Raw genomic sequence first — 12927 nt, 5'->3', positions numbered from 1 at the left:
GATGGATGGATGGATGGATGGATGGATGGATGGATGGATGGATGGATGGATGGATGGATGGATGGATGGATGGATGGATGGATTTTAAAGAAAAGCTTTGGATTCAACATGTTAGAATCCAAAGTTCTTCTGAAGAAGTCACTTCCTGTTGTCTTCTTCGTGGTTTTCGCTAGTAGTAACATCCGGCTGTTGATCATGTAACTTCTRTGATGCAACAGTAAAGTGTTTCCATTGCAGTTATGTGAAATATATTTCAATATGGTTTAAAAACCACCTCATCCCAGCCCAACAACTTTTTATCAAAAATGTGAGTTTTTCAAATTCAGCTTGTATCCATTAAACAAAGTTATTTTTAGAATTTCAATTGGCACAACTCGATAGTTAGTGACTTTCTATGAGTTACTTGACTGTGCTATAAAGTGAGACTGTGTGCCTGGAACTTACTGTACATAATACTGCCCCTTTAAATTGACATTTAGATCTTCTAGAACTCACTAAGATGAGACATACATGTAAATCACTTTGTAGACCCTGATGCACTCTGTCAGGTACTCACATGTCCAAATGGGTCCAGGTGATTATTTGTTAATTTCAGCTTCTGAAATGACACCAGTTGCCTCATCCAATGAGCTCCTGTAGCAGGGGAGTCAGGATGAACGTAGAGTCTGCCTGGCATGGCAGGCTCCGCCTTCCCAGCCACCATCCTGAAAACACATTGGGATGTGAGAGGAGTGTTGATCCTTGTCATACATCGATCTGATCCAAAGAGCTGCATGAGTACCGTTTACCAGAACATACAGCATCCTCATGCATCATGGTGAAGCACCAGAAACATCATCAATATAATTATCTAACTTAATATGTTGCTGAACAACAGCAGAACCCCCCAACACCAGGCTCTGTCATTAGAGTGCCTTGTAAAAGTATTCACACCTCACACTTTTCCAATTTGTCACGTTACTGTTCCATGAGTAACAAGCACAAACTTTAAAGTTTATTCAGATGGTATGAGTCCTGACTAGTTTTACTTATTCTTGGTCTTCTTCCTTCATATTTAACATCCCACATTTTTTTAATATAAAGTGGAGAATCTTCCCATATTTGCCTCCAAAATAAGCAAGGGCTTGTCCCAAGGTGCAAGTAAAGAATTTAATATTCATACAGTAATTAGTGTCAAAGTCAGCTACATTTGAAGAAGGCTGTTTCATTGAGGGAGTTTAAACAAATACAAATCATGTTAAGTTGTCAAACATCTGCAGCTGTTTTTTTTCTGATCATTACTCTGATTTTACTGCCTCTTTGCTTTTCATTTTGCTTCTATATTAGTGAACTTTGATGTTTATAATATGCAACATTTAGGGGTTTAATTGTACACTATAGTCATGATTTGATACATACTCCATTTTTACAATCATGGTTCATTAATTTTTGTATGCAAAAAAAAGGTTGGACAATTTCATAAAGAATATTAACTTAAATTTGTAAAATCTCAAAGAACTCTGTTTTTAAGGGTACTGTCATCAATAAGTACCATTAATGAGTAAATAGAACAACCAGAGGAGAACAGATATGCTTGATGTGTGCTGAGAAGAGCAGCTCGCTGCAGGCCTGTCTGTCTTTGCTGCATCTCTATCATTGTAAAACTTGTATTTGTCATGTGTAAAATCAAATATGTTGCTTATATAAGGAGCTATGTTCTGTTTACGGACATCAACCAAAGGGTAGTGGTCCTGAAGGCTGGTGGTGTCAGCAGATTTTTCTGATACATTAATCTTGTATGTATGTATGTATGTATGTATGTATGTATGTATGTATGTATGTATGTATGTATGTATGTATGGATGGATGGATGGATGGATGGATGGATGGATGGATGGATGTATGGATGTATGGATGTATGGATGTATGTATGTATGTATGTATGGATGGATGGATGGATAATTTATTAGTCTCCCATAGGAGAAATTTATCCTGGAAGCAGGGGCAAAAACTGCGGTACAACAATAAAAAGCTCATCCAAAGGACAGTAACCATGAATAAACACATAAAAAACAAAGCAAAAAAAATAATACATAAAACCACAAATGTCAGATCAGCAGTACATCCCCAATACATCCTCTACATGCTACCCTTGGTCATCATCTGGACCTCCTGTTGCTCTTTCCAGGCCCCGCTAGTCTCCCATATATTGCCATTATTTACTGCCATAATTGGGAGACAAAATTCTATTTTTCTCTCAGAATTCTGATATCTGTTGCTGTGTTACTAATCCACCGATTACTGGGAGGAGTTTTGTGTTCAACCAGTCTTACCACTTGTTGTCACAGAACTTGTAGCGGTGGTCATCAGCTGGGACAACGTCAATGAGAAGGATGTATTTGGTCTTGGGGTTCATGCCACTCACTTTAACCTTGTAGCTAGGAAACATCCTCCTGTTGAAGAAAATAAAAAGACTTTTAGACACACTCACCTTCTGATCTGTTTCATCCTATAAACATATAATCTGGCTCAGAGATGATCTGTTTAGCTTTGATTTTCTTTGAGATAAAGACCCTGAAGGAGACATGGAGTGGCATCACATTCAGGTTCAGGGTAGACAGCTGCTCACACTGAGCCAGGTTTCTTCTTGTTAAAGGGGAGGTTTCCTCTCCACTGTCGCGACATGGTTCCTCAGTATCAGTGGCACAAAAAGTGGGTATGCAGGGTATGCAACGCATAGGGGCGTAGCACCAGAGGGGGCGCCAAAACCCCGTCTGGAGGGGGCGGCGCACCAATGATGTTTTCCCATACACTTCAGCGCGACTTACGCTCCTTCACCTCACGCACATAACGAGGTAAATGTAGCGAGTTTTACCCTTCACGTATCGTCGCCTCGAGGGGGGGCATCTATGTTTTCGCATCCACCTGAATAATGTGTAGTTGCGCCACTGCTCAGTATGAGGGATTGCTGCAAAGCCATCAATTCAGTGCAATGAAATGCTGCAACCAGAAACCTTAATGGCTCTAATCTATTAGTATGTCCTTGTTTATGTTGTTTTTTTAAAGACCAAAACAAAGTCCCATTTAATTATGAAGAAGGTTACATCGTTCTATTTTTTTTTTGCAAGTAAAAATAAGAGAAGTACAACATGCATTTCTTCTCAGACCCTTCATTCTGCTGCCACTAAATAAAGTCAGACATAACCAACAGCCTTTAATTAGTGAAAGGTACAGCTGTGTTTAATTTGATTCCAGCAAAAATACAGAGGTCTGTTGGAGAGCATTAGTGAACAAACAGCAGGGAGGAGACGTTTAAAGCTTCTGAAACAATACACCAATCTTTAAACATTTTACAGAGCACTGCTTAATCCCTCATCAAAAAATGGGAAGATTATGCAACAACTGCAAACGTACAGAGATCAAAGCATGGGAATAATGAATTCAAATGAATACAAACATCCACCACATCTTTTCAGATTTCCACTTGTAAAAATGTAAAACTATGTTGCATTTCCTTTTAACTTTACAGCTGCTTTTGAAAAACCTCAGGGAAAGTGTGGGATTATCTCTCATCCATATATTGCTTCAAGACCAGAAGACAGAAGAGTCTAATACAGAAGTCAAGGCTATAAAATACAAGAAGGAAGCTACATTTGGTGACCTTTTCTGGGAAAGCAAAAACATTTTCATCCCATCTGCACCAAAAGGAAATTTCACAAAGAACTGTCTGCCTTCTTATAAAACCCTAAGTGGTTTTTAATGGCACCCGGCTCGGACAGTTTAAACAGCTGGCTCGTCATTGCTTAAGAGGCTGCAGTCAGTAGGGCCTGCAGTTTGTGTGTGGGTAATGCCCATAGCGACGAGCTCAAACATTAGACAGCACACTCAGAGCAGSCCTGCGTGCCTATCTGGATTGATGGGAACGCAGCAAACCCCATCGTCATACTTGCTTCTCCGATTGGTTCAATTGTTGATCTTCAAAGGCTCATGTCTCCGATCATGTTACTGTAAATATTCCCTTACGTTAGAGGGAGGGGAAAGGGATTGAGGGCAGGTAATTTAAATCTCTCTCTGAGGCTTCAAATCCAATCAGTGGGGCAGATCAGATCTGCTATCATCCTCACTGAAAGACAGGTTAATCTTAGGAGAACATTCAAAACAGACCTCTGCTCATCTCAGGCTCCTCTCCCAGCACACAGACAGAGCAGATGGAGGCCTGCGTCAAGACATGTGGGCCCTGGATTTGGAGAATATGGTCATAATGGGGGAGGCGAGGCTGAAGCTCTCTGCTTTAATATGGAAGAGACTCAGTTAGTCCAGTTAGTCCTGGCAAATAAAATGCACATAAATCTGTTCATACATTTATTAGGACAGGAATATGAAACTCATTTTTTGTCAGGCGGATTCTGAGGTCTTCAGGTGTCACTGTAGCGATTCATGTTATCTGCTAAGCTAATATTTTTTACTGTCAGTTAGAAACCAGTGAACAGGTAACTGAGCCTCAAAGCATTCCAAATGTAACCTTAATTAAATGCATTGTGTTTGGTCGGTTATATGTTTTTTATCAAACTAAAACTAAGTTAAGCTGTTTCCTCTTGGTAAAAAGGAAACTGGTTTCCACAGGCCTGCTGGATTTACCCAACAATAGAAATGTCCATCCATCCATCCATCCATCCATCCATCCATCCATCCATCCATCCATCCATCCATCCATCCATCCATCCATCCATCCATCCATTTTCTTTACACCGTTGTCCCTCAGTGGGGTCGGGAGGGTTGCTGGTGCCTATCTCCAGCTAACTTTCCGGGTGAGAGGCAGGGTCAATAGAAATGTCATTTATGAGAAATAAAAATTAAATGCATATAAACTGCTAAAACTTCAGTTTTAGTAGTTTGTATGCAGTTTTTTGGGTTTTTTGTTGATGTAGTGAAGCAGAGGATCCTGACACAGACTTCAGCTTTCTAACCTTTATCTGTTGGAGATCAAAAGGAACTCATTGTACAATATGACTCAATATATTCATTGTGACTACAAGTAATAAACATAGGAGTGTCATAATAATGCTATGTGCTGAAGGTAGCTCTAAACAAACCTGGTTTAGCTTAAACTGAAYCAAAAACAGAACATTGAAGGCAGTGAATTTCACAGCTTTGGACCATTCTGTGAAACTCACTGTTTCTCCCCATGGTTTCTCCTCATATTTCACTTTACTATTGAATCTGAATCTAAATACATCAATATGTGAAATCTTCAGAGTATTTATTGTGATTTTATTTGAATTTGTAAGCTCATAGGATACAGACGATGGTCTGAAACCGATGATCAAACTCTAAACACAAATAAGGAGAAACAAAAGACAAAGAGCTCAGATGAATATGAGCAGCATAAAAAGCTATGAGCTCTGTGGTTTTCTTCCAGTGCTCCTACATGATGATGGAGGATGGCAGTTCAACACACATTTTGAAATGTCAGAGAGTTCAGGTCCGCTGATCACCAAAGACAAAGAGTATTCCCTCCATTTGCTCGTGTGACTAAGTGAGTTTAAGAGAAGCATGAGAAACGGCAGTTGGAGAGTGCATGTGTGATATCAGTGTCAGGGTGTACGTGTTTTTTTCTGGCCAGCCAGCTGTTTCTCCCAACAGTCCCACATGTGTAGGGCCTCCAGCGATCCGTTCCTTCTCTGGGAATCTCCACCACTACGGCCAGATCAAAAGGAGCACCAGAGGTAGGGGTTAAAGTGTGTGTGTGGTGATGAAATGATCCAAACACAGTACTCAGGCCTAGTGAGGGCGCCGGATTTCTCTTATCAGCCTGCTGCTGCGGCTCTCTGACGGGCTGTGTACAAAGAAGGAGAGTGAGAAAAAAACTGCGCTGCGCCTGGTGCTTTGAAGAGGGAGGATTAGGTCTGGACAGTGACACTCATCATAACAAGCATCAGATCCGGTTGGTGCTGTTTGAGGAAAAGAGCGAGCTGGTGTTGGAGAAATGTTAAAAATGTGGGTTTGCATCTGTCCTTCCTCCCCACTGCCTCTGCACTCACCCTCTTCAAACCTCATAGATAGCATTCTCAAACTCACATCACATTTTTGGTCTTGGTACACGTTATAAATCAATCCATTGGTCTGTTAGTGTCTAAAACTTACTGCAAGGCATCTGTTGTCTCAGACATGGCTATTTACTGATCATTACTTACACTGAAAAAACTATCACTACTCTGGTAATATTTCTAAACACCTGCTTTGTTGATGCATTTTAAATTTGTTGTTTTGAAATATGAATTTTATTAAAATTCCCATAAAACTGCCAGGCAATTTTAAAATAAAGCACAAACAGCAATGCTTGGGGAATTTGTTCAAGAGTAGAAAAATGGCTCACAACAAATCCCACTTTGCATATTGTCACAGACTTTTTTCAGGTTTGATAAGCAATCAGAAATTTGTGAAACSTGTTTTTTAAAAGGTTTTTCTGCCAGGATGAGGTGATTTTTCAACTCTATCAAAATTAATATATTTCACAAAACTGCAATGGAAAAAWTTTTTTTTCGCAACACAAGTCATGTGAGCAACAAGCAGATGTTAGTACTCATCATCCTCCCACTGTGCAAGAAGATGATGACTCATTGTGTGACCAAACATATTCATGTGTGATTTTAATTGGGTTCCTTATTTAATGGACACATCGCAATTGCAAAAGTGTTTTTTTGTTTTGTTTTTACATTAGTGGAATATAGAAAAAAAATTTGTGCACATTTGTAATGGAAATCCAGCAATGGAGAAGTGTGTAATTATTTAGGGTTTTGAAATAAAAGAGCAAAAATTGTGTTAATCAGAATGTTATCACAAATCATATTGCAAAAAAACAAAAAACACCAAAAAAACAAAAAACACTGCCCCATGAAAACAGCGCATCAAATGCTGCTTCATGGTGCTTTATGATATAAAATTCCAATAAGACACACAAATTACAATTTGTGTGTAAATTATTTTCTAAACTAGTTAAAATCTAATTCAGATTAGAAGGTTCATTGTATAAATAAGCAAACATTTTATATTATGGCACATTGGCTTAGTCCAGTGTGCTACTGTAACACACTGGAATGTGTAGGAATGCAAAATCTTTTTTTTACATGAGAACTTGCAGAAGCACCTGCAGAATATGTCCATTTAAAACCGCAGCAGTCTGTCAGGTAAACCCAGAAGGCCTCCAGCCTGCATCACTACGTAGTTCTTCAAAGGATGTAAAGTCTTCAGAAACCACTCTATCAGCCAGGGAAGCGAAAGTCTATCTTCTGTACTTATGTAGCTCTAAGCAAAAAATGTGGTGACCTTTTACTGGAAAAAAGCTCAGTGAGTGAGGAATGAGAGGCAGAGGTCGATGTGAGTATTCTCAATCTCTGGTTAATGTCCAAAGGCTTCACTACGTAATCCTCAGGCCGCATTAAATCCAACAAGGACAGCAGTCATTTGTGGTTTCAATTATGCAGAAACTTTCCGTCTCTCCGTTAATTTTATCTGTCCACACAAGTGGCAGCAGAGAGGTATCATTCTCATCACAAAGACTTACTGTTACGTTCTCCACAAATGTTGAAGAATTGGGGCTGCTTTTAGCACATAAAACACTGAGCTGTTTTTTTTTTATTGATGTGTAGAAAGCATAATTTCTTTCAGAAAAGGGATTATAACTGAAATGTATCACTATTTGCGATCAATAAATCCTGGACTTTAGGCTCCAATACCTTTCACTATCCTTCATATGGAAAGTCCCCCAACTACATTTCTGACTGTGTCACCGCTGCAGGGTAGAGCTGCTATGGGCACATCTGCTGATCTGCCATTCTTCTCCAGCTTTACCTTTATGATACTTTAAAAGTTCCCATTTTACTGTAAAAAATATTGTTTTATAATTCAAAGTTTACATTAAAAATAATTACAGAAAACTTTAATGCAAATGTAGAGTTTTTGAGCTGGAACTTAAGTATAACTTTTCAATCTGAACAGTTCTCTTCAAGCAGAATGATCAAAATCATCAATAATAAACCACTGTTGTGATTTGTAAACGTTTTGCCAAGAGTGAGGTAATCTGTAACACAAATATAGCACACACACACACACACACGCACCCACGCACACACGCACACACACACACACACACATTAACATAGCGGTTCTCAACGTGGGCGGTACCGCCCCCCAGGGGGCGTTCAGAGGACAGCAGGGGGCACTGGCGGAAATTTTTACAAAAGGGGGGCGCTGGGATTCCTTTGGGGGGCGTTTGGTCAAAGGTAAACTTTACACCTTATAAGCACAACAATGCCAGTTTAGACTTTGAGCAACTTGCTAAAACTGTATTGTGTAGCATTAAAACATGCTTGGCTGCAACGGTATCGATGGCAGCTCTTCTTCTATTCAGGGTTTGTAGCTTCTTGGCGCAGCTCCGCTCCTGCTACTGGTAGCTTCACCACGCTAACACAGCTCACCAACAGTTCAGTGTTACACCGGCTGATGACGTTGCTGTGATTCACTTGTCTGGAGTCTGATTTTAAAATATTTTATGTTTAATTGAGGATTTTTGTACATATGTTTTGGCAGATCATGTTAAGCAGCATATTAAAAAGTGTTTTATTTCCGTCTGGATGCTGCCCGCTTCCATGGAAGGACAACAGAAAATTGCTCTTATAAACATGTTATTACTAAAATCACGACACCCAGACTTTGTATCCCTCTGAAAAATGAACCCATTTAAATAAAGAAATCCCTCCATGGGAGATACAGAGAGCGTTCATTTTATAGCCTTAACACCGGTGCTGCAAGTGGTCCGGTATGAAACGGGTGTGATAGAACGACGGTACCACAGCACTTTTAAATTTCAATAATCAGGATACCGAAATTGTTTCCGTTGTTTTAAAAAGTTTGTGTCAGTCTGCCTTTTCCCCATCGATACGCCCTCCACCTTAGGGGGTTTAAAAAAACAAAACAAAACAAAAAAACACACGCACTTGCAAAACTCTGAAACAGGAGAAGCGGGACATAAAACGGAGCGACGAACTAGATGTGAATTATAGCATAAAAACAGAATCCGACGCTGAACAGTGAAACAAAATAAACACATGATGTGAAACACGTGATGATTAGGCGGTGCAGCAAGTGATGAGTGAAGATTACTGATGGTGAGCGTCAATAAATGATCAAATAAATCTAGCAATAGGAAAGAAACTAAAGTGGACATAAAAATAAAAAAGAGAGGATAATACTAATTAAAGGAAACTAGATGGAAATGAATGAAGAACAAAATGCAAGAATAAACTAAGAAACTAAACTAAATACAGAGGAATAAAGTCGTATGGCAAGACCTTTCAAGCAATACTTAATACAGAGACTGTATGGCAAGAATAAACACACTATTTCCAGATAAAAGGTAAAATAATATTCTTGAAGTGCCATAGGTTTGTTGAGACCATATCTAATACGGAGAATAAATATATCTTACAGACCATAACAGTAAATAACTGATCACTTATTTATGTTTTTAATCAGATTTGATATATTTATTTCTTCAATATTATTTTTCATGTCAGTGTTAATGTCATGAGGCTGATGACTCCATGACACTTTCAATTTGACTCATTAGGATTTTATTAAGAACCAGATTTGTTCTTAGTAATTTCTGTCCAGTAAAACTATTAATCTATAATCAATAGACAGGTCTATATAAAGATATAATCCACGTTTCTGTCTCATATTTGTATGGCATTAAAAGGACTTGGAACTTTTGTTTTTCCACTGAAAGCTCTGGTTTGCACAATAAATGCCATGTGGGTGAAATTTTAAGAATGATACTCTGATGTCCCATTCTCCTGAAGGCAGCACAGAGCTGCACCACCAGAAACTGACAAACACTGAAGAGAAGAAGAGCTATGATTAATGTAGTTACAGTTCTATCCATGTTTTAATGTTGCAGAGCTCAGTCATTTTGCAAATAGTTCAAAGTTTAAACTGACATGTTGTACATCTTTTATTTGCTATTTTGTGGAATATTTCACAAATAGGAAATGGCAAAGAATAAGAATATTTTTTCCACTCTGATTGGCTGCTGTTAGGCCAATTTTAAGTTGAATGTCCATTGCATTTTTTGTAGACACCTGTGAAAATAATTTCTATTCCTATGGCTTTTTTGTTCTCTGGAAAATTATTTTTGATGATAAATACAAAAACAAGCATAAAAATCAAAACATTTACAATAGTGATAGTAATATTAATAATAAAATAATAGTCAGTGCAAAGTAGCCTGCAAATTCTTTGGTGGGGGGCGGTGAGGGACCTGGATAAAGGCTGGGGGGGCGTTTCAATCAAAAGAGGTTGAGAAACACAGCATTAACACATATKTTCTTCTCAAGAACTCCGTAGTGACTTCATTCTCCCTATAGAAACCAGGATCATGTACTTTCATTGTCCAAATGGTAACTCTAGGGCTGCAGCCAATAATTATTACATTAAAGTATGCACATAAACAAATAATTAAGCTCWYTTTTTAAAGCAAGAAAAATAAACCTCTTATTGCCTAGAATAGAATAACAGGCATTCTGTCATGAGGTGGGGTTGAGGTTGGTGAGGAGAGACACAGGCTGGACCCAGGTTGTAGACAAAAATTATGAATTTAATGATGAAAGCTCAAACAGTCCATTACAGGCGGCACGGCAGAGAGTATAGCACACAGCTAATTACCGGTAGCAACTGATACACAGAAGACTGAACACGAGAGCTAACGCTAACCAGGACTTCGCAGTTCAACTGGAGAGCATAGACGTATGACGTGTGACAAGGACCCGACAAGAGACAAAGACAACAGGTGGGTTTAAATACACGTGGAGGGTAAACAGGAAATCTAGACACAGCTGGGATCAATCAACAGGGAGGACAGGACATCACAGAGACTCACGGGGGAACAAGGACACAGAAAAAACCAAGAAATAAATACACAAAACACAGATCGTCACACATTCCTTTAGTGAACTCTTGACATAGCTAAAACATAGCTAAAACATATACCTCTAACATCTACATGTGAAGAGCTCAGCTCTTTCTGTCTACATAGAATGTATGATGATCTGTTGATTATTTTTTGGATTTACCAATTAAGAATTGGATAGCAAAAGGTGCGTAAAGGTCCAGAATTTGAACCAGGTGAAGCTAAAACTGCCATTAGAGGAGTTCTGGATACAACCAATTTATAGACAAAGTTCCTTCTTTCAATTCAGTTCCACTTATTTCTATAGCACCAGTTCACAACAAATTCTGTCTGAAGGCACTTTACAAAAAATAACTTCATTTCAATCACAAATGCATTCCAATTGATCCTAGTTATTAAACCGTGCACTATGCTCAATTAATTACTGAAGTAGATTAAAATGTTTCTGCCTAAGGAAACCCAGCAGACTGTACAGGATTCACTCCTGCTGGATGAGCATGTGGCGACAATCGCTTGCATTGTGTTATTGAATTAATATTAAATACAAAATGTTTGTATTTTTGTATTGTTCTGGCTTCATTACTGCTCTTAATCCATTGTTATTTCAGTAAATGGCTTTTTTTCTAATCTGTATGCTTAAATTAATGATGAATCAATTACTAAATCATTATTTGTATAATCAATTTATTGCGATTAATCCGATTCACAACAAATTCATTCCAACTCTGGACCCCTCAACTAGCAGAGGCAAAACATCCTTCTGCCTATAAAATGTGAATTTTTCCACAAGCCACAAGTAGGAAAATCAAGCCACACTCAGATCTGCTCCAGACTGAGAACATGAAGCTTTTACTGACCTTCCAGCTTTTGTGATGATCATCTCAGTTCCAGCTTCATGGAACCTCTTCCACAGCTCCCTCTCATGAAGGACGACTTTAATGTTCTCAATGTTCTGAAAGAGAGCATAAATTCCGTYTGCATAACTCCAACCATCCACTGCAGCTGAATTTTACATGCCAGCATATGAAAAATGAGATACTAAAATATTCAAACTGTATTTAAACATAAATACATTCCAGCGTTTCACTAACTGGTGCATAATTGGTCACAGTTGACTTCAGATGTTGTTTGTACTGTCAACAAGCTTACGTATTTCTAATTAAAATAACCTCTGGCTGTCAGTGAAAAATAATCGGGTTCTTTAAGGTCAGCCAGCAGCTTCCATCTGTACCTGGTCAAGCCCAGCCGAGGTGGGAGCGCTGGGAGCTGTGGGCACACCAAGTTGGGACTGGTCTGGAAACAGATCCGTCTTGCCGTCGGCCTGGACCCGGCTCACACGATCATCCGTCACAGCTGAAGCCTTCTCCTGCAGCATCTCTGCAGCATTACACAAATACTCAGCTGTCAGACTTATCAGAGAGGCGATAACTCAGGGGTCAGAGGAGGGGTCATCATGCTGCAGACCTGAAACGGGACTCTCTTCACCAACAGTGGCTGCTCTCCTGCATGCCCCACCACCACTGCTGGCTGATCTCATTCAGGTTCATTTGTGATTTGATTAATGAGGAAAATATATTTGTTCTGTGAAACGGCAGCTTGCTCTCTGCTCTGAGGACTGTTGGCTTTTAAGCTTTATGTTTTCAGTTTATGTGGTTTGTTTACATTGTGTCTTTTTTGTGCAACTCACATCTTTTGTTGGGTTGAATAATAATAGATAAAAATAGAAAACAAAGTATTTTCATTGAGTCATTTTCAGTTTTCATCTTTACGTTATAAAGTAAATGCCTTATTTTTAAACCATTAATAAAACACATCTTCATATTTATACTTGTTCATATTTATTTTGTAAATGTACTCTTTTTAACAACACAATTTAATTACATTTTGTTATAGTTCAGTGATAACCTGAAATGCAGTGAAACTTTATTCTAAAAAATCCATCATCATCAGTATCATTATTATTTTGTGTGTGTGTGTGTGTG

The 12927-nt window shown here is 38.7% G+C and overlaps 1 protein-coding gene across 1 annotated transcript in view; it reads right to left on the bottom strand.

Annotated features, from left to right (window-relative positions):
• The window catches only part of tbx4 (T-box transcription factor 4), a 33599-nt gene that overhangs the window by 16924 nt on the left and 3748 nt on the right, over nucleotides 1-12927 (bottom strand). The window contains exons 2-5 of the mRNA XM_008425199.2: nucleotides 12177-12322; nucleotides 11803-11897; nucleotides 2313-2432; nucleotides 557-704 (exon numbers count right to left, since the gene is read on the bottom strand). Of these exons, the coding sequence (XP_008423421.1) occupies nucleotides 557-704; nucleotides 2313-2432; nucleotides 11803-11897; nucleotides 12177-12320 (507 nt within the window). The 5' untranslated portion in view covers nucleotides 12321-12322. The remainder of the gene's footprint in view (nucleotides 1-556; nucleotides 705-2312; nucleotides 2433-11802; nucleotides 11898-12176; nucleotides 12323-12927) is intronic.

This window comes from Poecilia reticulata, linkage group LG13 (genome assembly GCF_000633615.1).
Source record: "Poecilia reticulata strain Guanapo linkage group LG13, Guppy_female_1.0+MT, whole genome shotgun sequence".
In the NCBI taxonomy this organism is placed as follows: Eukaryota; Metazoa; Chordata; class Actinopteri; order Cyprinodontiformes; family Poeciliidae; genus Poecilia; species Poecilia reticulata.
This window is presented reverse-complemented; position numbering and strand designations above follow the sequence as displayed.